At 40.3% G+C, this 24,901-nt stretch overlaps 1 protein-coding gene across 6 annotated transcripts; it reads right to left on the reverse strand.

The window, feature by feature from the left end:
* Positions 1-331: 331 nt before the first annotated feature.
* ACOT9 (acyl-CoA thioesterase 9) lies at positions 332-23,470 on the reverse strand. Of its 6 annotated transcripts, none has more exons than XM_040055414.2 (16): positions 23,341-23,470; positions 21,847-21,938; positions 19,639-19,665; positions 17,319-17,364; positions 13,543-13,713; positions 13,413-13,450; positions 11,235-11,318; positions 10,542-10,645; positions 9,659-9,732; positions 7,578-7,645; positions 6,502-6,613; positions 5,368-5,458; positions 4,507-4,592; positions 3,654-3,741; positions 3,315-3,465; positions 332-3,056 (listed from the first exon to the last, which is right to left on the reverse strand). In XM_040055414.2, the coding sequence occupies exons 1-16, from the start codon at positions 23,352-23,354 to the stop codon at positions 2,998-3,000; spliced, it is 1,305 nt and encodes a 434-aa protein (XP_039911348.1). In that variant the 5' UTR covers positions 23,355-23,470; the 3' UTR covers positions 332-2,997. The 6 variants fall into 6 exon arrangements, with proteins under 6 accessions (XP_039911348.1, XP_039911349.1, XP_039911350.1 ...); XM_040055415.1 differs by lacking the exon at positions 23,341-23,470 and adding an exon at positions 22,969-23,105; XM_040055416.1 differs by lacking the exon at positions 23,341-23,470 and adding an exon at positions 23,056-23,072.
* Positions 23,471-24,901: the final 1,431 nt, after the last annotated feature.

Here is a 24,901-nt window from a genome sequence, read left to right on the forward strand (position 1 = left end):
CTACCCAAAGCTGTTACATGAAGTTTGAGTTATTTGAGTACTTTTTAAACTTTGGGCACTGAGTTCAGCCAATCCCACAGAAATCTCCTTTTATATCACTGTTAAGTGAGAGACTAAGGGGAGGCAATCCTGCTCCTCCTCACTGTATTCCAAGAAACAATGGGCACAGACATTTGCTTCCCACTACAGAGCCACAATCAATTAATTATACAGATAAGCTTACTATAAATAAAAAGATTTTCTAGCAATTCCTTTAGGCTTATGTGGTAATGGTTAGTCACCTATAGCAGTGACAGGCTGGATATAAGTTGCAACATAAACCCAACATGAATTACTATGTTGAAATATTTTAATTCTAACTGTGAGGTCTGAGAACATTTTTCTCTCACACACACAAAGGCACAAAGCAGCATGCATACCCTTGAACAAAGATACCAGAGAGGGTGACAGCTTGCAGTCACCATCTCAGAGTAAAAAATACATGAGTACATATATATATAGCAATAAACAGAAAAGTGTGTATCTTTTACATATGTATCTATATACACACACACATTCTGTATGGCTGTACATACATTCTGTAACTACTGTCACTGTGGTATGTGATTAAGTTATCATGAACTTTGAGAACACATCAATTCTTCTGCACATCTTCATTTGTGGCATTCATTTTCTTCACTGTGTCCAGAGGTCCTATGTCACACCTTCCTCCATACTCTATTACCTCTTCTTCTCCTCTCCTCTCCAGCCCCTTCCCAAAGGCTAAATTATGGTAAGTTCATCTTTAAATGCAGCTGAAAAGTCAGTAGAGCATGAATTTGGTATCCCCTTAACTTATATGTGTCATAAAAAAATGATCCAGGTAGGATGACTGGATCAGTGATAAAAACTTGCAGGTACTCAGGAGTAAAACATAATTCTGAAATTGATCTTTTCATTTCCTGCTTTCCTATTTATTTTATAACAGTCAACATTGATCCCCGCTACAAGGTGGAAGAATCTGAGATACAATTTCAGTTCTCTATTTGTGTGGTCAGTCTAATCGAGTCAGTTTTAAAAAGGAAAAATACAGAAAATACAATTTCTCTCCGCAGCATCATAACCATTAAAGAAAAAGATTTTAACGTCATAAGAGTTGAGTCAGCACTGGAGTGTGGCTGAAGAGAGAAATTCTATGGAAGGAACCAAGAGCTTACCATCAGGGCAATGCATGGATCTGCTCTGGATCAGGCCACAGCCCTGTGTCTCCTCTGGAAAGCCATCTAACTCGTCCAATACAGCAGCTGAATCTTAAGAAGGAAAGGTTGATGTGTAACATGCTGATTATTACAATGCTCAATTACAATTCCTCACAGGAATAGCAAAGAGCTGCTAGGGAACATGAACTTCATGCCATCCTAGCACCAAAGGAAACTGCTCCTAATTAGAACTGTCTCAGACTTTCTTACTCAGAAGTAAAAGCTGAACATGCTGCTTTATTTTATCACTGTGTTCCATGCATCTGTGCTGATTAACATAATTTCTATTTGATGAATCCTCTTTTCCAAAGGTTTTAAACCCCACAGGGAAGCCAGAATCTGTTCTTGTGTATTGTAAGATATCACATTTCATCCACGTAACCCCTGAGCCCAACTCCTCTTTGGGTGTCTTGATCAGTTAGGACATCAATCTTGATGTGAAGGTTCCAGTTTCATGCTTGTGACATACTCATTGCTAAAAGCTGATGCGTCCCATCCACTCAGCTTTCTGATTTCAAGAATTTGGGCTTTATGTGCCAGAAATTGGAGATTATTAAAACTTTCTCCATTACAGCGGAAGCACTTCAGTATCAAGTACTCTGTTTCTGTTATTTACTTGCCATAGCTGTGGCCACCCACCATGGTGTCCCCTGTGTTGGGGACGTTCTCTGTCCTTCAAAGGTAAACCTGTAGAGCTGTGCAATACTCACACTGCACTACAGTCTACCAAGGGAACAGATAAATAATCCAGCTGAGGAGGAGACTGTCCTCTAGCTGTATCACCCATCAGTGGGATAAAGATCCTCCCATCATTCAGCAGCTGACCTGAGAGTTGCTCAACACAGATTCTCAGGACCCCTAACTGCAGCACCAAACATCACCATTACCACGTGGGCAGCATTTTACCTTTTTTGTTCCCAGCCCTTAATAAACCAAAATGTTCTGTTCTACACACCATTTCCCAGTCCCAGCCAGTCTCACCAATCAGACCTCCAGTCTCCAAGCCATGAGAAGTAATTCACTAAGGAACTCACAGTTACATGTTAAAACAAACAAAAAGCTAGAAGAGGCTGGCAAGGACACAAAGTGCCAGAAAATACCATCTAGTCACCTCATTTCATTGCAAAAATCAGTTTCCTCCCAATGAAACAAGAAACCAACCAAACAGAAGCTGCAATAACCTTGTAAAATCCCCAGTGATGGGAAACACCTGCTTTCCACTGTGCACACACTAGTAACTCCTGAGCCTCTGCTCCTGCACAGATGCATGTGTCTTTCTTCAAAGAAGACTTATCACCCTTAACCTAATTTACACAAGATCGTAGGTCAATTTGCTTCACCTGTGTGCATCTGCTTATTGCACACCTTTTTCTGACAGAACTTCTATCCCTTACCAGGGAAACACAAAGGAGAGCTGCAAAGGGAAAGGCAGCAGATGGTGACAAGACAGCAAAGGTGGTAATGAAATCTCTCAAAGAAGACAAAGAGAGTCTATCCAAAGCCTAAAACTATATTTTTTTCAGCCTCTTTTCCTGGCATTGGCATGTAAAAAATTTCAACAAATCCTAGTAGTAAAGAAAAAAAAACACCCAAATACATGAAGAGTACTGAAAAAAGCAGGTTTTGGTGTGGAGTTTGGGTTTGGTTGGTTTGGGGTGGTTGTTGGGTTTTTCTTGGTGTATTACAAGTGTCTGTCCATTAGCTACCTCTGGTGACAGCTCTTGCCAAGACAGCATGCTGCTGCACTACCCAGTGCCTGTCAGATTTCTTTCATGACTGCAGTAAAGTGTCGCTTCCCATCTAAAAACAACATGGACTCTGAAATAAAGTGGAGAAAAGAGAGAACCACATTAATACCTTAGAATCAATACTGGGCAACTACAACTAAACAGGCTGGCAAAAGAAAGAAATCATCCACACTGTCATCAAAGCATAAAGTCTGTGTGATTTGCCATGAAATCCTGTTAAATTACTTAAATGCCAATAGTTCATCTATTAAAATGGCCAGTGGTCCAAGAGAAAGAAATTCAACTTTTTTACACAGTTATGATGACAACATATTAATGGGATACTTGCCTCCATATGTCTTAGGTACAACTTGTGGGACTTCATTTTCTGATATAAATGTAAAATGGAAAATATTGGTAGTATGGTGCTCTCTGGTATTTGCATTGTACACTTCACTGTGTACTCGAATCTGGATGTAGTTTTTTTCTGTGTAACAGACCTACACAGTTAAAACAAGAATTAGAGCTTGTAATTTATCACCAGTGCTGAAAACTGTAACAATTTTCATTACACCATTTAAACAAGAAAAGTCACACACTCCCATAGCACTTTGCTCATTATCAGTGACTAACACTGGTGACAGCAAAGAGAAGGGCTGCTCCTTTTCAAAAGGAAATCAACTCCTACCTGTCCAGAAAGCAATAGTAAGGACCCAACTTCAACTGGCTTCTGAAACATGATATCGTCAACAGATACAATAAAGGGTCTGGAACCCCTGAGGAAGCAAAAGAGAAATTTCTTCTCAAGAATAAAAAGGATGTTTGCATTTAAAGTATCTACTTGTCAGCATTTTGATGAAGGGTTACTAGAGAATAAATCTCTTCCTTAAACAGAGGCTACAGGAAGTGTTTCCTCATCACTGGAGGAAATGTCTCACACCAAGGAAGTACACACTTTCTAAGAACACATTATTGCACCATTATTGTATCTTAGGACTTACACTTGCCAGACAATCTTCACACCATCATTGCTCAGGCCTCAGTTTTTCAAGCACTGACACAAACCAACTTAACTTTATATCAGGCTTTGCATACCCCAGAACTTACACATAGACCTTTGCTGGGTGATGACTTCAGTCACACTTCCTAAGCTCAAGCAGTTAACAGAAGAAGCTTAGAACCCATTCCTCTTGTGTACTGAATGCAAAGATGTAATATTTATTTCATAGAATGAAAATGTCATATGGTTAAAAAGTCCATCTCAATAACTTGGTAAGATAAAAGAAAACAGAAAATGAATGTATTTTCTATCTTGACAAGTAATCTTAAAACCCAAGCTCCAAGGAGCAAGATGCCAATCTCTCTGTAAATATGATAGATGCTCCAAGTAAAGCATTACTGTGCACTAATAGTGCATGATTCTACCAGACACCAAAGATTTTCAGCTCAGATTGTCATCAGGTTGGTTAACTTGGGTTCCAAGCCTCTGTGTATGAGCAAAATGCTCTGCATTTTATAAATATTGCACGTTCACAACTCACCCATAGCTGCAAGCAGTTGCCCATCCCAGTTCAAATGCCTTTCTCATGAGAAAACCCCCAAAGATCCTATTGAAGATGTTCCGTTCCTGTACATAGAAACAAATAACAAATTCTTTTCAAAGCCTTGTGTTGAAGTCTGCACTTCAGTTCACAATATTTAACAGAAGTCCCAACAGCTGAATATAAAAAAAGCACTACTGAAATATGTATGTAAAATTCAAAATGCCCAAGGCAACTTTACTTAATAGGAGCTCACTTGACTAATTTGACAGCATAAATCAAAATTTTATCATCAACCAAAGGTCAAACTTTTTGCTAACACTTTACAAAGGAATTTCTTTATGAAACTGTCAGAATGAACAGGCTGCTAAGAAAACAAGGTTCTTAAAAATTATCCTTCTTGCAGTGGCAATAACAAATAACTGGCCAAAGAAACTAGGCTCTAAATTGCAAGGACTGCAGAAGCCAAACAAAATAATGGTTTAACTAATCTTAGGCCAAAATTTATAGAATGGTTTGGGCTGGAAGGGATCTCAAGAACATCTAGTCCCAACCTCCCTGCCATGAGCAGGGACACCTTGCACTGGGCCAGGCTCCTCAGAGCCCCACCCAGTCTGGCTCTGACCGTTTTCAAGGATGGGTCATTCACAAATTATCTGGGCAACCTGTTCCAGAGCCTTATCACAATCACAGTAAAAATTTCTTCCTAATACCTATTCTAAACCTGTCCTCTTTCAGTTTAAAGCCATTACCCCTTGTCCTGTCACAAAAAAAAAACCCTGTAAAAATTCCTGTCCCTGTAAAAATCCTCTCTCAGAGTTTAAGTAACTATCTGTAATTCATTAATATTTTTCAAAATACCTCAGGATGGCAAATCTGTAGGCCTTTTAGCTTTGCATCTTCCATCCACACTGAATTGGGTGGTAATTTACGACTGCGGAAACTCACCGTCCTTTGGAAGAGACAATAAACTTTACAATCCACAGAATTAGCAGAATTCAGCAAGCCAAAAAACATAAATAGCAAATGCAGACACATACTTAAAATAAAAAAAACAAGAAAAACACCAAAATAAACCCAAAACAGAAATGGTATCACTAAACACTGTTCCTTGAAGCCTTATCTAAAACTGTCCTTGATTCATTACTGCAATAAACCTGCATTAATAAATGCTCCTGATCTTTCAAAAACTTCTGCTAATGTTCAAGTTTATGTGAATGAAGAGGCCTGATAAAGGTACATGAAAGAAAAGATGAATCACAACCACAAAGTGCATACTTTGTCAGAAAAACCTTGCTCTGCTTTTTAAGCCATAATAGGAAATAAAAGCACATGATGAACTAATAGAATAATTCAACATCAAACATGCAGACGGTTTTTGAAGTTTTCAAACCCGGACAGAATGTGGACAAAGTACAACTGCTAATTTTAGGGGAAAGCAGATCTGCCTTTGGCAAACAGCTTTAAAAATAACAATTGTATAGGCTAATAAATTAAAGAAATTATAAATTATCACAAATACAACACTGCACTAATGTAATTAGATGTTGTTCTATCACTACTGGCATCAGATGACTTCACACAATCTCAAGTGTATGAGAAATATGCTAACAATCCCCCCAAATAATGTTTTCAGGTATTGTATTTAAAACTCATTGCTAGGTTATTAGGTTAAAAGGTGGCCAGTTCCTGCCCTCACTGTTTTTTAAATTAGATATCATGGCAGAAAGTTGATTGTGCAAATAATGACTGCAAAACCATTCCATTCTCTTATCTGGTTGAACACCATTAACCTTTTTCCTAAAATTATTCCTAACAGCTTGTTTAGAACAACAGAAGACTCTTCTAAGATAAACTTTGTGCCTGCATTTCAAGTAAAGTGACATAGAATTTAAATGAGCATTTATTCCAGACTACCCTGCTACGATCACCTACTCAAAAGGCACTTTTCTCTTTCACACAATGTCAGTTCTCCTTCACCCCTCCCCTTCTTGCCTTGTGTCCAGTGTATTAAGGAATATGTCATGCACAATGTTTCTTTCTTCTGCAGTGGGAGCCATTTTCAGTAAGGAAGCAGTGCTGAATTCAATCCTCTTCAACTTGTTCACTGAATATTAAAAAAAATAATTTTAAAAAAAAGTGTTAAAGTTAAAAGAAAAAACAAATAATGACTCTGAAGACTTTAACCTGAAATCAACCATCTTCCCATTTTTCCTTTTCCCCCGTAAATTAAAAGCTGTAACTTCATGGTCCTATAGATCCAAAGAGAAATTTGGCTTTTACCAATTGACTGCAGTGAAATAAAAATAAAGCAGAAGTTCACTAGTACCTCACCAATGCAATGAAGAACTTCTAGACATATTTCATGACACCCACACAGTGTTCCTACAGAAAACTTGAGTACTGCCCTCAAAGTACTCACAAGAGTGAGTACTGACAAAGTATCTAACAAGAAACCCTATAAAACAATCGGCTTCAGGTTTTGCCAATGGTACGAGAACGGAAGTTTATGACAGAACTCATTAACACAGGTTTCAGTGATTGAAATTTTAGTTTAAAAGGTCTTCTGTCCAGTTTATTTAGTCTTCAGTGTTTTTCTAATTCTCCACTTTAAAACTTCAGCTTGAAACAAATGAGGATGGAGCTACATACTCCTTCCCCTGCTCTCCCACTTTGTTTTTCCTGAGTTTCTTTCCAAAAGGAACTTGGGCACACAGACAGGTGAGGAGCTGTGATGTCCTGCAGGCCCACAGGGGGTCATCAGCTGGCCAGAGGATTAGGAGCTCCTGTGCTGCACTCAGATCCAAAGCAGAGGGAGCATCCTGCCAAGGGAGAAGTCCATAGGATGTGCACAGCACATCAGGAATTGTCTGTCAGTTTAGCCAAAGAGTTTCCAAGTAGGTGGTAGAAGGCTTTTAAACTCTCTATTGACATAAACGAGACAAAACAAAAATCTGATTTTAAACAAATTAAGAGGATCACTAAGTAGGAGAACTCCTGAACTTTGCTTCCTCCCAGCTATTAAGTTGAAACTGAGCCAGATGTGCATACTACCAGGAAGTATGACATACATTCCCCTTGCTTGAAGATTTTTTCCTCCTCAGGGCTCTCAGGAATGAGTGGATTAACAAATGCTGGCCTATGAACAGGAAGGAGTTTTTATTAAGTCACAAACTTTACAAGAATTTGTCCTGTAAATACATTATAACAGTCTTCCATTTTTGCTTACATACACAGTACAGGATGAAATTACATACTTCAGGTTATATGATAAAAATAAATATGGCTGCCAACAGAACAGCTTTAACTCTGAAGAGGCAGTTAAGTGATCCAACTACTACTAGTGCAACGAGGAAAGAGAAAGTGACACATCTATGGTTCTTAAGAAGCTAAAATTGTACTCATAAATTACAATGAAGATTGTTCAAGAAGAAAGCTGTTGAGAAACTTAGCAAATGAGAACATGATGATCTAGGATAGTCTAAACCAAAACTTGACTGGTACCATTCCTCATGGAATAGAAGCAGCATGGTGTTGTAGCTAGCAAGTGTTTTTATAATGTGAATGTTCTCTTGACAGCCTTATCAACAGCTAAAAGCTGTTTACCACATGTACCACTTATCAAAGATTATGACATGCCTTGAGCACAACATTTCTATGTTTATTTTACTGCACCAGTAATTTTACTTTAACCTAAATATATAACATTTAATTATTTGCACAAGTAGAAACAAACATTTATTTTCAAGAGGTGTTCTTCCCCATAGTTTCTAATTATTATTTTTCAACTTTCAACATTTATACAAATGCTGAGAACAGCATACATATACATATGTGCACATACACACACAGACATGCTGAACTATTCACCTCTAACCCAAGCCTTTACTTGGCCTGGCAACAAGAGGCAGAGAGAAACTTTTCTCTTAGAACAAACTGATCTTTCCTGGTTTGCTAAACCTCTGGATTTTGGAAATCATTTCCCCTCAGCTCAGCACACATCTACATCAGCTCTCCTGGCCAAGCCCCAAGCTGCTGAGATGCAGGTCTGCCATGGTCCCAAAGCCACACGACCCTGTTTCTGTGGGGCTACAGCCAACCTAATTTATCCTGTACCTCTCTGAAGGGTTTTGACCTCACATAAATACCCCCCTTATATGGACAGAATGCTTCCAAAACACAGCTGGCCTGTGGCCAGCTAGCTTGTAAAACTGAAGTTTGCATCTATCTGCACAAGTCCATGTAGGCTTGTCCTCAGTCAATCTGCCACCGTATAATTACATCAGATTTGATGTCAGTATTTTGAAAAATTAGTCTTTAAAATGGGAACCATGATTTGTTTTCTTAATGTATAGTATATTCACTGGTTCTAGAAAAAATCTGAAGAAAACAAACCTAGAAACTAGTTCTGTCATCAGGACCACATAATCATATCAAGTAAAATCCCTTCATTAAACACATTTTTGTTAAATACAAGCAATTATTTAAACTAATTAGAAACAGAGAAATGTTGATTACTTGGTCAGGCTATATAGGAAAGAAGTAAGAATTACAGGCAACTTTTCTGATGCTGGAGTCATAAACCTAAATGGCAACTGAGCAGCCTTTTATTGTAGGAACTAAGGAATTATAGAGAAAGTAAAATCAGGAAAAATAACAAAACAAATGTCTGGTGTTTTTTTAAGTTCTGTGGGAATATTTACCAGTTCCATCGTAGTTACACAAGCAAGTTTTAACCTGAATTATTCTGATGACACCTATTAAGTGTCTATTAGGAAATTAATGGTATTATTCACTCAAAGACTATTTAACCACTGAAACTCAATCATTAATTCAAACTACTAGAATGTAGGTGGGTTTCTGGCAGACTCATTCACTTCTATGTTCATTCAGACCACTAATTCAAACATACAGAGAAATCTGTTCTAAAAAAAGGGTCAGATCCCAAGACTACCAGCAATTCCTGGTATCATGACTGCTTAAGTAAGTCTGAAGTTTCTTGCAGGTAAGTTCACATTTGCCAACAGAAAGCATCAACTATGTGGTTTATTTACCACCTTTATTATATGGCTTCTACACATACAGAGCAAGCTGCCATGTTTGCCATTTCAGCACAGCAGAAGTCAGGAAACTTTCCTGTCCTATAAATTACCGTTTATTCTCTGGGTCCCGGGCCACCATGACAAAAGTTGCATCTAACACAGGGCTGTAATCACCATCATGCAGCTAAAAGAGACAGGAAACAAAATACATTACTGAATTCTAAAACTGGAAATGTGCTTAGTAAGCTAGCTGGCATAAACTATTCAATCATACTATTAATTCTGCTTACTTTCACATTCTGTCATTCTTTCCAACACCCCTCACAAAAGGTAAAAGATAAGGAAATGATTAAATATTTCTATTTTGGGAATTCTGCAATGTAAACACTTACCAAGGAATGCTTATTTAAAACTTTGACCTGGGAGGGGAGGAAATCAACACAGTCATTGTAAAAGGACCCACTTAACCTTTACTCTGAAAAATGCCTCTTTTTTTTTTTTTTTTTTTTTTTTAATATACCAAATTGCCAGTAATGCCAGCCCTGTAAGGAGTTCAGAAGGAAAAAAAAAAAAGGTGTAACATTACTTTCTACATCAGAGACTTAAGGAGAAAACTGAATTAAAAAAATTACCTGTTTACCTGAATTATCACAGAATCATAGAATCACAGAATGATTTGGGTTAGAAGGAACCTTAAAGACATCCAGTTCCAATCCCCTTGCCATGGGCAGGGACACCTTCCAAGATCAGATGGTTTAAAGCCACATCCAACCCAGCCTTGAACACTTCCAGGGAGGAGACATCTGCTTCTCTGGGCAACCTGTTCCAGTACCTCGCTGTCCTCACAGTAAGTAACTTCTCCCCACTATCTCATCTGAACTCATTCTCTCAGTTTGAAGGCAGTCCTCCTTGTCCTGTCACTGTATGCTCTTGTAAATTCCCCTGAAGCACCTCCTGCCTGTCGTAAGATGGAGAGAAGTCACAGGAACTAACCTGCAGCATGTGCATCTTCACTTCCATGGAGGTTTTCCCAACCCAGGAAACATTGCCTGTGAATTTGATGTCGCAGTCTGGATGTATAATCTTCTGGCACAAATCTGTTAAGACAAACATTAGGGGTTACTGGAGACAGATCACTCACAACTAATACTAGACAAGCCAGATTCTCTAGGACCTTTATGAGATCTGAAAGTGGCAACACACATAAAGACAACCCAGAAAAGACAGTTGTTGCAAGGGCCCACACTCCTTTGTCTAGAGTTTCTGCCTCTGCAGATTTCTGAAGCCAGAACAGTAGGAGGAAGCAGGCACACAGGTGGACAGCAGACCCAAGGAAGTGTTGAGCAAAACATGCAACACAAGCAAGGTCCAACTCCACCAGAACAAACACTGTTCAATAAGGAAGCTAAGAATCTGCATGCCAAAATAAAACTAAACACAAAAGTGCAGGAACCATGAAAGTTCCATTTTGAAGGGAAATTATATATGAAACACTGAAAAGCATCTACAAAACCCTCTTCCTACCTCTTGTCAACAAAAGCCAGAAAACTTCAAAGCTAAAACAAGAGCAAGGGAGCTAAACAGGAGTGGAAAAGGTGTCCTCAATAACAACCATGGGAAGGCAGTAGCTGATAAAAGAGTAAGACAAGCAGGTGAAACTATTTTATTTACTTAATTGCCACTTACTGATTTTATCCACCAGAGCTGTAACTATGGATAAAGGAGACCTTTGCTGCATTTCCTGCTTGGTGTGAGTGTAGCAAATAAGAACTGTGAAGAGATCAAAAATGAAGCCAGCTCTTTAACAAAAATACAAGCAGAGCAGATCAAAGTAATCTTTGCAAAGCTTAAGAGGTACCTGGAAAACACAAACTAAAGTATCTTACTACAGGAGAGCACAACTTCCATATCTTCATGCATGTAACCCATGGGATTGCTATAAAGAAAACAGCAGCAGCTGTCTTAGTTTTATGCATATTTATTTACTATAAAGATAAATTTAACTAAGCATTTTAAACCAGCTCATCACTTGACTTCCAATCCCACATAATCTCTTCACTCTACCTCTGCAGCTCCCTGTCTCAGACTCTTCCTATCTTCTATTTTGATTTCATGAAGGCTGTCCAAGGATACATGCTATCTGAGGACTTTTTAAATACTGATTCTTTTAAAGAAATGGAGATTAAATAAACTGTGCCTTACAGGCATGAAACCATAATCAGAGGTATTTATCACACTGCAATTACTACTAGCCAAACCACTGTTTAAACTGATTAGCTTTGTTCATAAAAGCACATCCAAGAAAACAGACTCCTTGGAGTAATTCAGTGATGCAAAGATAGTTTTTTTCCTAATGTTCATGTAATTTTCATTCAATACAGATCTTCATTATCAAAAGTATCTGTCTTGTACTTAATGAGATAACAGAGAAGTAATCCCCATATGGACCATTCACTTCAGAGCTGGACTTGACAATCCTTGTGGGGCCCTTCCAAACCAGAATATTCTGTGATCTGGAAGATCTCTAGCCTTCCAAGTAATATAAGATTATTTCCTCTATGTTTACTGAAGTCACAATTCTAAAACCTGTTAAGCCTGTCAACTTATCAATATGACCACCCTGATTATTGTTTAATTGGGATGGAATCTTGATTAACCCAAAACAATACATCTCCAGCAGAAATGACTGGAGCCCAGCATGACTGCAACAAGGCAAAGACATTCTGTGCTGTCACAGGAAAAAAATTAGATCTTCACAGATTTCTGAGGAAATTAAACAAGGCACAGAATGAAATACAGGCTTATCTCATCTAACAATGCAGGGCAGACAACAATTTGAAGTCTCCTTTTCTAATTCAGGACAGATACTGAAACCAGTATCTTCCACCACCCAGGAAGAAACACCAGTCATGCAGCTATTTCATCTATCCTCAATAGACATGCACTCACTTTTTCTTTTTCTTCCTCAATTTTGTCCATCTGGACTCTCAGAAGGAACAAGGAAAAAAAAAAAAAGTTCTATTCATAACTTTCCCTTAATAAGCACTTAATTCTTTGTCAAAAACCTCCATCAAAAATCTCCCATCCAGCTAAGGAACTCAGATGAAGGAGGAAGTCAGCTGGTGATGTTTTAAGAAAAAGCATCTCCCAGTTCTATCAACAGCCTCACATTTGTAATACAAAAGAAAAAGAGGGTGAACTTTTCAAGACAAAAAAAATAAAAAGGAGAAAAAAAATTAAGAAAGCTAATTCATGAAACAACTGAGTTGGTTTTACCCTTAACAACAATTTGCAGGTACACAAATTGTTTTTAATTTGTTCTCAATGGATACATTACATTCTTTCCAGATTTTACTCTCTTTTCCCTAAAGGGAAGATTAAAATCTTTGTATTTCATTAACTGCTGGTGCTTGTGGCAGTTTTTGTTGAGGTTTTGGGGGGTTTTTTTGGTGGTGGTGTTGGGTTTTTTTGTTTGTTTGTTTTTTTGTTTTGGTTTTTTTTGTTTTGTTTTGTTTTTGTTTAAGATTATAAAAAAAAGTAACTTTTCATTTTCAATATGCACGATGCAAATTTTCTCTGAGTTCATATTCAATGCAAATTCGTAATCTAGGATCACTTTTCAGTAAATTATTTTTGTGGCTGGTCCTTTAAAAACCTGACAGAGGCAGGAAGCCAAACAATTTTGCTTTCATCTGTTCTTTATCCTCCTTCCTTCTTGTTCAGTACCAGTGTCTTCTTTTTTCCTTCCCTTCTGAGATGGCAGAATTATGGGTTACCCTCCAAAGTCATACTGTGTCACACCAACCAGTGCTCAGCAGTAATCAAACTCACTTTGTGCACCTTTACAAGGACATAGGTACATACCTCCTAAACTGTCAAGATCTTCAAGTATCCTTCCAAACCTGCAATACAGGGGTTTGACAATTAAATACTTACATACATGGCAAACAGAAGTTAACAGCTCCCAGTAGGTGTAACGTGGTTGCTTTGTTACCTCACGCTGTTGTGTACATTCAGATACTTTTCTCTTATTTCAGGCTGACTTCCTAGAGGTAGAATAACTTCCAAGTAGCTATCCTTCATTCTCCTAGGAGGGAGATCTTCCTGCCGTTTTGCCAGTAAAGTATGGAGAGCTTTTCTTTCTTGCATTGCTTGCACATGATCCCTGGTAAGAAAAAAAAAGAAAAAAAATAAAAAAAAGGAAACTTTATTCTGAAGTAGAAGAAGAGAACTCAAACCCTAACTAAAAGATGTCACATCAATGATCATTGAAGTTAAAACCAAAAAGCAGTAGAAATAGCAAGACATAGTGAGTGTGCCTTGAAAAGTAAGTGAAATGCACAAATTGAGAGATGCTAAGCAAGACTACTGCAAAACATTTGAAATAGTTTGTGTGTAAGTGGCAAGCACATACTTCACACTAATGAGATGAACAAAATGGATCTGATTCTGAATGCTACCAAAATCATTCCCCTTGAAAAGTACAAAACACACGTAATTTAACCTATGAGATTTTGTCTCATATTCATGTCCTCAAGAGCTACAGTATCACAAATCTGACCATCATTTTACAATCTCTCCCAAGAAGTAAAGTAGATGTACAGTGCTGGCGAGCACTAACAACAAGAGAACTGATCTGCTAAGGCTTGCCATCATCCACAGGTGAGTTCCCCCTTTGCAGCATCAGTTCTAACAGCAATCTAAAAGACAAAGAAAACTAACCTACTTCTCTTTCTCTCTTCCTACCCAGACATCTTAAAATTATACAGGAAAGTAACAGGAAAAGAAAAAAAACCCAACACAGAAAAGGGAGAACAATTCCTTCAGAGCTGCTTTTCCAGCACCACCAAGTCAGAGGGGCTGCAACTCTCACTGGAGAAGGGTGCAACTTACTATCCCTTCTTTCCAACCTACCAAGTTGATTCCTTGCACAGGTACCTACAAGATGTAAGTCTTGCCCAACATGCTCTCTTACCTGTTCCCTCCCCAGGTAAGCTCCCTCCCCTTAAAAGTGCAACCTGACAGAATAAAGTGAGTATTTCATAACATACCTGGAATCAATACCCATCTATTAAAAAACTAAGGGTTAAACATGCAACAGTTCTGGTATAAAGCCAAGCACTAAGCAAAAATATGGATCCATTTCATGGAGCAAGAGAATACATAAAACACTAAGCAACCAAACTTAATGGTGAATTTCTGGATGCATGCCATTCCTTCAAGTTGTGCTTGCTGCATTACCGAGATGTCAGTGACACAGTGTTTAACAAAACCAATTAAAAATAAATAAATAAAACCAACAGAAACAGAAAACCTTTTCACCAAAAAGAAATTTTGTCTTAAGTTTTGACTTTGGATGAATTCTGGGTACTAGCCACTTAATATGAAGGTTTACTTGGCTTGAGTATTATTTCAGAAAGTCAAGCTTCAACATATTTATATTCCCTCTTTTCTGTTTCTTAAGTTCTGGGGAAATACATATAATTCATGATCAAAGAAAGTGAAAGTCAAGCAGAAATCTTCAGTTAGTTTCATTTGTTTCTTTATTTTAAACACGAGATGTGGTTTACCTCATCTGGGTAACATGATTACCATTGAGTACTGAGGAAACACAAAGATAACAACCTCCTGCAGAGGGTTAATGTTTAAAGTCATGCCACTGCATAGAAATGGAATATTACTGGATGACTAAAGAAAGATGCAAGGTCCAAGTTGATGCATCTTCATGCTTTTTAAAAAAGATTTTTCCAAGGTCTTTCAGTGAAAGGCTTAAAAAAAAATAATCAGAAAGCAAATCAGAAATTTATCTACAAACATAAGAAATCTAACAATAAAAATTTAACTATATTCTGTTTTCACCAGCTCCATCCTGGCTCCTCTCAGGTCAGCAGCAGAACTCTTCTTGACTTCCACTTCAGAATGTGCTCTTCAATACGCAGAAGTATTTGGCTCAGTGCAGTAACATTTTTCAACAGACAAATACTGTTATACACTGCAGTACTAGTCATACAGTAACAACAATTCATCTAAATATGAACTACTACCTGCCCTAAACATTCTGAGGAATGTTTATATATTTCTGAAATGGCCACAGCTCCATCTAGACTATATTTAACAATGAACAGATTAATAGTTTAAACTACAATTTAAGTACAAAACCAGAATAAACACATAAGCAAGATATTTCTTTTTAATAACAAACACAAAATGCCACTTGCCTTTCCAAGAGAAATCACAAACCAAAGTCTCCTTTTAGCAAAATCCATGGTTAAAGATGTTCGTCCAACATGCATCCCTCCTCTCTCCCAGCATTCCAGATATGTGTACATCAGTCCTTCCCTAGCTCCCTTTTCAGGACCCCTATCATGCTGCTCCTCAGAGTTATCCTCCTCAGTCATCCTGTGGCCTAACTCAGTTAAATCCCCAGCTGTCTGGTCTCCACATGTATCAACTCTTTGACACTCCATTTTTGAAGTGGGCACTCAAAGGCTACACAATCCATGTCCACCAAATCCCTCTGTATTAAACCTGTCATTCTCAAGCACTCCCATCTGTGGTCTCCCCAGCTTTACTACTTCACAGTAGCTGAAGGGTTCAGTACTCTGCAAATCATTTATGCTGTATCTTGTACAGCATGAGAGAAGTACCTGTGTAAAAAAAACACTGCTGTGGTGATCCTGGCCTCAGTCTGCTGTCTCTCCACAATGGGAGCAGTAGGGAAAAAAAAAAAAATAGATGGAAAATCAGATTTGACCAGAGCCCTCTAAAATCTTAGTTTTTAAATGGTATTTCCATATGACATCGTTCCTCCTCGGCCATTCTGGGATGTGGGAAAGGCTTTTACATAAACAATTTCTAGAGCCCTTTCTAGCTGACTTGAAAAGTTCAAGCCCCCTCATGTTTAGATACTACTACTAAGTAAAAATCAGCTTCCCAGATTCAGGCATTTTTGTTAGAATGCCTAAAGTGGTGTTTAAATAAACTGAATCAGAAGGCCTGGACACAGAAGACACTTCACCCAGGCAAGCCTCTCTTCACTTCCCTATCACTGCACAAAGTGGGAAAAAAGACCTCAGCAAACACAGCCAAAATTAACAAAATACATGGGACCAACCAAACTGCAATGTGTATTCCTCCAGACTGCTATACTGACTTTTACAGATTTTAACAGCAAAGGGTTAAAGTCAACTGTGGCTTATTCAATGTAACTGAGGGGGAGGAAAGTAACTTGAATAAAGCCAAAACAGCAATTATCTAAAGTATATGTAAATTAATCTAAAATTAAGTTAGAGCAGACAAAGGAAATGCTCAAGATGCTCCTGATTAGGGAGATCCTGATCCCAAGTGGACAATTTTCCAAGGAGAGATGGGTGCCATTCGAAATGCAGCCTGGTACACAGTGAACAAGCTCAGCTGACTCTGAATCCAGGGCAGGATAAATTCACCATGTGGGCAATCCACCTGGAGATAACTCAGCAGCTAACAGCAACACAGCACTGACAGCCAGACTCCACAGCTCCTAACTCCCATTGGATTTAAAGCTAGGACAATCTTGTAAGCACCAAGATCAGGTATTTTGTTTCTGACAGAGAAATCTTAGAAGTTTGTGGTCCACAAAGTACCAGGTCAGAAGCTTTGTTTCAATGATCTTTTAGTGGGATCTTTTTCTTCCCCGTCAGCAAGCTAACTATTGGTAACTTCCACTACCACAACCCTGAGCTCCACTTTGGTTTCACAAATGAATTAAAATACACATAATGCACACTGTACCTCCAGTTGGTAGATGCTCCCACTATATCCCTCAATTTGCTCCGCACTGGAAAAGAAAAAAAGATACATCAAAGCAAATCAAGCTTAGTTCAGCAAGTGACAAACGTGAGGTGTTAGAGGCACAATCCTCATCCCAGAACAGGAAAATTAAGAAAATTCATGCAATTAGCAGCCCAGGAACAAGAGTTTGGCCAAATTCACTGCTGCTGTTAGTAGGCATATCACAGTAATGGGTTGAGTAACATGATGCCATAGCTTATTGCATATAGTCAACAGACAGTGTTTGTTAGTGTAATCAGTCACCTCCAGTGCTAATTAACAGCTGAAAGTCAGCATGGATCAAGATTTAGGTTGGGGAATTTTGATGTGAAAAAATTATAGCCTAAACACAAACTGTGGAGATAACACAAATCAGAAAGTCATAAAAGAACTTAAAAGGGAACAGTGCAGCTGGGAAACACAGAATGAGGAGAATACCAATTAAATAATCCCACCCACAAAAGCAGGCAGTATCAGCAGACTGGTTCTTGCCAGCAGGGTTTCATAGCCCAAATTTTTAGAAAATTTTTGTTCTGAAAGAACACAGTGTCAAGACACTGAACACAGGCCTATACAATTTATTCTGGCCTGTTTGCACTCTCAAAGTTAATACTAGTTCTGCACAAGTTTTTCCTAAATTTCAAGAATAATCTGCACAAGCATCTTTTCTACTCTTTCTCGGATGATATTATTAAGTGTGCCAAGGTCTCATCAAATCTACCAAACTACTCCATGGCTGTTAGGCAAGTGAATGCTGGCTCTTTGGAAACACCTGAAACAAGCAGCAACAATTCTCAAACTGAGAATAGAAGCTAAGAATTGTATAGAATGGATTCTGTTCCCATTTGCTAAGATTTTTGATACAAAGAGGTTCAAATATTTGGGACACATCAAGGAAGAGCAACTAAAAAAAGATCCAGAATTTCATGGTGAAATTGAAAGCGGCTGCTGGTGAGTCACAAGCTGATCCCTTATCAGGCTTGGCATTTTTCAAGCTAAATGCCCAGTCAGAGTACTCACAGTGAATCAGCAAGCTGGCCTATAAACCATGGAGCACATCTAGCTGAATTCCTAGGACTTAAATCATATTCCACTCTCTCAATGAGATCCGCTCAGCTCTGCTCCCTTACTCCTCAGTCACTTCAGTTCTGCCCAAGTCCCCCCACAGCAGCACCGCTGCTATAGCCCAAACCTCCCGTTCCCTGCTCCTCCCCTGCAGCAGCCTCAGCCCCTGTCCCTGCTCTGCCTGCCTGCCAGACGAGCACCAGCCCGAGGCAGAGGCAGGCAAGGGAATGACTGCCAGCCAGCACATGGATCCAGAGACTCACCAAGAGCCAGCAAACACCAGAGTCTGTGGCTGACCCCAGCACCAGCTCTGGCACCCTAACAAACCTCTGATTTGGAAGCCAATTTTCACAAAATCTGTGGAAATATGTTTCTCTTTGAGACTAGTGGCTCATATATTTTGGCTGATATCAAAAGGTTCTGGAAGAAGAGGAGGACAAGAAGATAGACAAAGACAAAGGCCTCATTTCTTTACAAAATTAGGCTAAAAACATGTTTTGCAATTAGAAGACTTCTACTACTAATTCTAAGAACAAAAAAATTTTCAAGGAAAGAACCTGATTGAAAATCTTGAGAGTTGATTTCTTTTGGAAGCAGAAAAGGTCTAATTCCTTTTTCCTTAAGCAGCAGCAGGCTTGCTTACTTTCTTGTTACTCATACTCCACCTGTGAAGCTGCCATAGCATGCATTGCATCAGTACAGTGTTAGCAGAAACACTGTTACAACTTCTAGAAAACAAAACCTCAATTTTTCAACAGAGTGCAGACTGTGCTGGGATGAACAAGGAATAAACAGCACTTTCACTTTGTTTAAACTAAATTCATCTTCCTTTTCAACTCTAAAGAGGTAAAAAGCTCTGAAAAAAAATCTCAGGTCCAAACCTGTAAAAATGTATATAAGCTATTAGTCCATTTAATACATCTGATTTCAGTTTTAGGTACAGAAATAAATACTTTCCAGGCTGAGAACACATTAAAATTTTTATCTTAATAAAAGGGACACTGCAGACAGAGTGTGCTGACAGGGATTTAGTGCAACAACACTTCCACAATAAAGACCAGGGCCATCCACCAAAGGCAAAGGAGCTTTAAGCAAGACAACAGAGAAAAACAATGGCACTTCACCTTTCACCAATGCTAAAGTAAGGAAAAACAGCAGCAGAGTAAGTTTAGCGTTATAGGAAATATTTTAATATGTACAAATTACCACAACACACCATTATTCACATGAATGGGCGACGGTCCTGTGGAGTACAAAACACAGCTTAGATTAACAATGAAAAGAAATAACGCAGTTTTACATCTAATAAGGAGTTATTCTACCTGCTTCAGTTCCATTTAGGCACATATTACTTAACTTTAGTAACTGCAGGCAATCTATCCTTGGCTGATTTACAGTCAGTGTCTTTTTGTTTTCAACTCAGTTTGTTCTTTCCTTTCAAGCCAGCTTTCCAGTTCTCTGCCCACCAACTCAGCGTGGTATCTGCTTGCAGTGTAATCCCAAACAGTTCTTCAAACCTGGGGCTACCACGTACTGCTGACAAACACTTTGGAAAGAGTATCTGGAGTTAACTTTGGAAAGAGTATCTGGAGCATTTTTCAGGAAGTAGGATGAGAGTTTTTTCAGAGGAAGATTCCAAAGTCCTGCTTTGTGTAGCCTTTGGGAGAGCCAAGGAAGAAGTGAGGGCATTCACAACAGGAATCCAGAATTGTGGAAAGAAAGCATGTGAAAAACTAGTAAGAAAAAGTATTTAGTGTTTTGTGAAAGCATGGATACCAAATTGAAGGAATAGTTTATATAACATAGAATAGTTTACGTATCAGCAGAACTTTGAATCTGAACAATTTTGAAACAGAATCGCAAATGTTTACAGTTATTGTAGTCCACAAAATATTAGTACCCCTTAGAGTACCGGGATGACCTGACTGTTTCACTATTTTTACTGGCTATTGGGTTTTTATCTTCTTTTCTGTTAGAGTCGGGATTAAATGCTCAAGAGATAGCGTTCAGTGTTTGGACTCAGATGTTTATTAATTTTTATCTACGTTACAGTCTCACAAGCTGTGAGTTCTAGCTAACAAAGTGAAAAATTGCTCCATCTCTATCTCTTTACAAGGCCTTTTAAGGATAAATTCTCTAATTGAGAAATGACACCTAAATTATTTTTACTTTTAACCCAATAACCAATCACTTGTGGTCCGCAATGCAGACTTTTCTACCCCATTACAAAATACCATCTAGACCCATGAAGAAGAAGGTGAAAAAGGAGGACTAGCCTACGCCCTAAAACCTCCATCTTGCCTTATATATATATTACTATATTCTAAAACCTTAGCCTCTAAGTTTTCCACCATGGGATATTACACACTTCCATTCAAACTACACACCCATAATCCCACTGCTATCATTCCATTTTGGAAGCCTTTTCCACGGCCTCAGGTCAAATGCAGTGCTTTCTTTGGAGTCAGTGCCCGTCAGCACAAAGCCTAAAATTATCAGTATCCAGGGTTCCAACATCTCCCCCTCTTGTTTGAACCATGAAGACTTCTAGATGGCATCATTTTCAAAAATTTGAATGAAAAATCAGGGCAAGTTGCAAGTATGCAACACTCTGTATCCTTGCTTCTCTCCTTCAACCTCCTAAATTACCATTAATTAACAATGAAAGTAAGTTCTCTAACAACCCTAACAAATAACCCTCATTTTCTCTTCTACTGGATAACCAGGAACTATTGGTAACCTCTGTTTCCAAAACAAAGGAAAAAAGAAGATCTCAGAAATAAGAAGAACTCCATGAAGGAATTATTTGTACCTGGGTCCAGCCTTTTTCCTCCTGCCCTTTTCTCAGTACAAGGGATTAGAATGCAAGAAAATCTTTTTTAAAGCTTCTGAAACAGGAGCATTATGGTTTATTACTGTTAGAGCACTGAAAAAAACTTTCAACACAAAGGTCTATAGACAGCAATTTCACAAGGCAATGCTGCTGATCCGATTAAAAGATTTCTACAAGTCTGCGAAATAACCAGGATTGACAGATTAAAAGTTCTGCATGGCATTATTTCAACTCAATTCCCCATTTCTTGGCCATTCTCTCCAGTCTCATTGTACCTATCTGCACTACATTGACTTTCTATCAAACCCAAGTTGAGCAGCAATTATCCTGCCAGAAAAGAACCAAGCTCTGCCAAGGCTGAAGAACCAGAGGAGCCTCTAAAATTGCAATTTCAGTAATTATGCATATTTGTGCCATTCACTTCCAAACACACAGTGATTTTCTGATGCTTCCTAAACACTTATACCATGAGCTAACAGACAAGGGCACATTCATTATCCAAACCATATTAACACATGAAGGGACATCACCTGAAAAATAAACTCCTTAGTAACATCATTAAATCTTCTGGATTACAGCTGTTTACTTTACCTTTGGACATGTCAGGAAGCCCTGGGGAGGCACTGGTCCCAGAAGTAAGTGTCCTAGCCAGAACAGAAGGAAGATTCCTCATGATGCACAACCTATAGGCAGAGCAGAAAAATTCAGCGTCATTTAAAAAACTCCCATGAAAATAATTTTGGATTTAATTTTGGAATTATGCTGGTGACTTCAGAAACACCAGTCCTTATTTTCAGCTTGATTTTTAGAACTAGATACTATCAGTGCAATGATTCCAAGACAGTTCAAATTCCAACTGACACCTTTCCTTATACAAAAACAAGAAAGAAGAATGTTTCACTGGCAGTAACTGTTCTCTTCACTGACTATTCAGATGCCCTGAGACAACTAACTTTGACTCAATACCAGCTTTTACCCTGTAGCATCTTAACACAAATGGGGTCCATGTGCCTCTAGGAAATCATCCATGATCCTAACCACACACTTCTCCTGCACTTGGCTGGTATGCATAGCAGTGAAAGGAGGAATATACCAAAAAGGATTTCACAAGGTCTCACAAGCAGTTCCGTTCAGCTAAGCCTGGTTTTCTCCTCTATGGCTAAGTACTGCAGCAACTCAAAAAAAGCCCAAAGTGCAGGCTATAATCCTCTTAGGCATTAAGCAAGAAGGGACAACCATGAAACCCTTCAGAGGATGTAATCCACCCACAATTCACTAAGTGTTCTACATGGTACTAGCCAGCACTACTCCTCTAGGCACGTATAACTGTGGTAACACAAGAACACACAGAGGGTGTATAAAACCCTTTGTGATGGTTCACAGCATCATCCTGACAAGGAATATTGATTGCTGGTCCCTTAATTTTATTCCTCTGAGACTAGGGTTACACCTCAAAAAAAAGAAAGGTGGCAGGTCCTCAGGCCTACCATCAGAAAAGCAAGGCCATTTACACATCTCTTTCCCACCTTCATGTATAACTACACATATGTATCATGTATACACAAGCCTTCACTGTCTGCAGATACACATGGAGACCTTAAGAGAGTAAAAGGGAACGCAAACACACACACACGGGGGAAGAAGAAAAAAAAAAAAAAAAAAAAAAAAAACACCACACAAAACACTTTGACGGCAGCGGAGTCCCGTATGCACCAGGAATGACGTGATCGCGATGGTGAAACGCCTCTGTGACTCCTGCAGCCTCTGGGCTCGGTGTGTCACGGCACGGCCAGCACACACCTTCCCGCGGCAGCCGCACCCCGCAGGGCGCTCCCACGCCCGGTGCCCCGGGCAGGCCCAGGCGCCGCGCCCGAGGCCGCGCTGCCCGCGGCGCTGCTCAAGTTTCAGGGTGCCCCGCCCTGGCCGCGCCCCGAGCCCCTCACGGCGGAGAACTTCGAGCCCCTCGCGGCGGAGCGCGGATCGGGGCACGGCCTCCCCGGCCCGGGCCCGGACCCGGGCCCGCCGGGGGCACCGTCTCCCCGGGCCGCCATTCCCCACCCGGGCCGGAGGACGCGGGGGCCTTACCGGGTGGGCAGCATGGTGCTCGCCGGGGCTGTCACGGCGGGGCCGCGCCTATCCCAGCCACACGGTCCTCCCGCACCAGCGACTCGCGGCTCGCCGCGCACACAGCGGGCTCCGGGCCGCCGGCAGCTGGGATCCCTCGCCCTGCCCACCCCGGGATCCCCGGGCGGCACCGCCCGGCCCCAGCCTTCGCCGTGTCCCCGTGGCCACGCAGCGCGGCCGCTCCCCGGGGCGGAGGTTGGGGCAGGACACCGTTAGTCGTCGGGCGGGCCCGGCAGAGCGGGCGGGCCCTGCTGGGACTTGCTTTTAATAAACATCGTTATTTTTTTCTTTTTAATGCTCCGGTTTTTTCTCACTGTGCCGGGAGGAAGGCGGGCTGGCGGCGCTCGGCTGGGCGCTGTGCCCGGAGCCTGAGGCGCGCCCCGGGCCGTCACACGGCCGTGGGGACCGCGGCCTCCTGCCCCGGCCCGTCACTTGGTGGCACTGCTAGGGAAGGGAACTGAGAGCCTCCGAACTCTCCAAGAAGAGGCTTAAGATCTTGAAGAGTGACGTTATCACTCTGTACAATTCCCTGAAAGGAGGGTGTAGCCAGGTGGGGGGTCAGCCTCTTCTCCCAGGCAACCAGCCTGACAGGACGAGAGGACATAAACTGCGTCAGGGGAGGTTTCGGTTGAACATTAGGTAGAGCAATTTCTTCACAGAAAGGGTGTTTAGACATTGGAATGGACTGCCCAGGGAGGTGCTGGAGCGTTTAAGGAAAAACTGAGTGTGGCACTCAGTGCCGTGGTCTGGATGACACGTTGGTGTTCGGTCACAGGTTGGACCCAATAATCTCAGGTCTTTTCCAACCTCATTGATTCTGTCAAAATAAAGCTGTGTTACATAAGCTGTGTGCCTTGCACAGGTGAATAATCAACAAGTTCGATTAATCAGAATTTATTTTTTTTTATTCCTGGGAGCTGAAGAAACTTAGAGCAGAGACGACACGGGCCCTGCAGTGGGGTGTGTGGCAGACGGGCAGGCCTGGCTCTGTGCCAAGACACCACAGCGCCCATAAGGACCGGAGCACTTGCCATAACTGTGCCTGCACCTCCTCGGGACAGGGATATGTAACATGGTGCAACAGCGTGTCCCTGAGAGCGACCTGCGCCTTCAGAGCCCGGTGCACTCTGCTAATAAAAGGCTGACGATAAAGGTGAGGAGACAGGTCGCATTTGGAAACCTGAGTGCTGTTTACTATCAGCGCGTGCATAGTTGGTACAGCCTCGAATGTGTTCCAGGGACGAGAACCAAAACGAGGCCAAGGATCCAGGGTTATGTACCAGAAAAAGGAGTGATCCTGAGGGTCAAGGTTCAATAGGGACAGGGAAACATGATGCAGAGGGGTGGCTAGGAACTAGGGGGACTAATGGGATCACGGGTGGAACACTGCAGCAAAAATAACCCAGTGGGGCTCAAGGGAAGGAAGAACATTCTAGGAGGTATACATACATGGTGAACGGGGGCTGAACAGGGTGACATAACTTGACAAACCAATGAATCAACAAAACCTAAGAACTATTAA

The sequence above is a fragment of the Hirundo rustica genome, chromosome 2, assembly GCF_015227805.2.
Source record: "Hirundo rustica isolate bHirRus1 chromosome 2, bHirRus1.pri.v3, whole genome shotgun sequence".
NCBI lineage: Eukaryota > Metazoa > Chordata > Aves > Passeriformes > Hirundinidae > Hirundo > Hirundo rustica.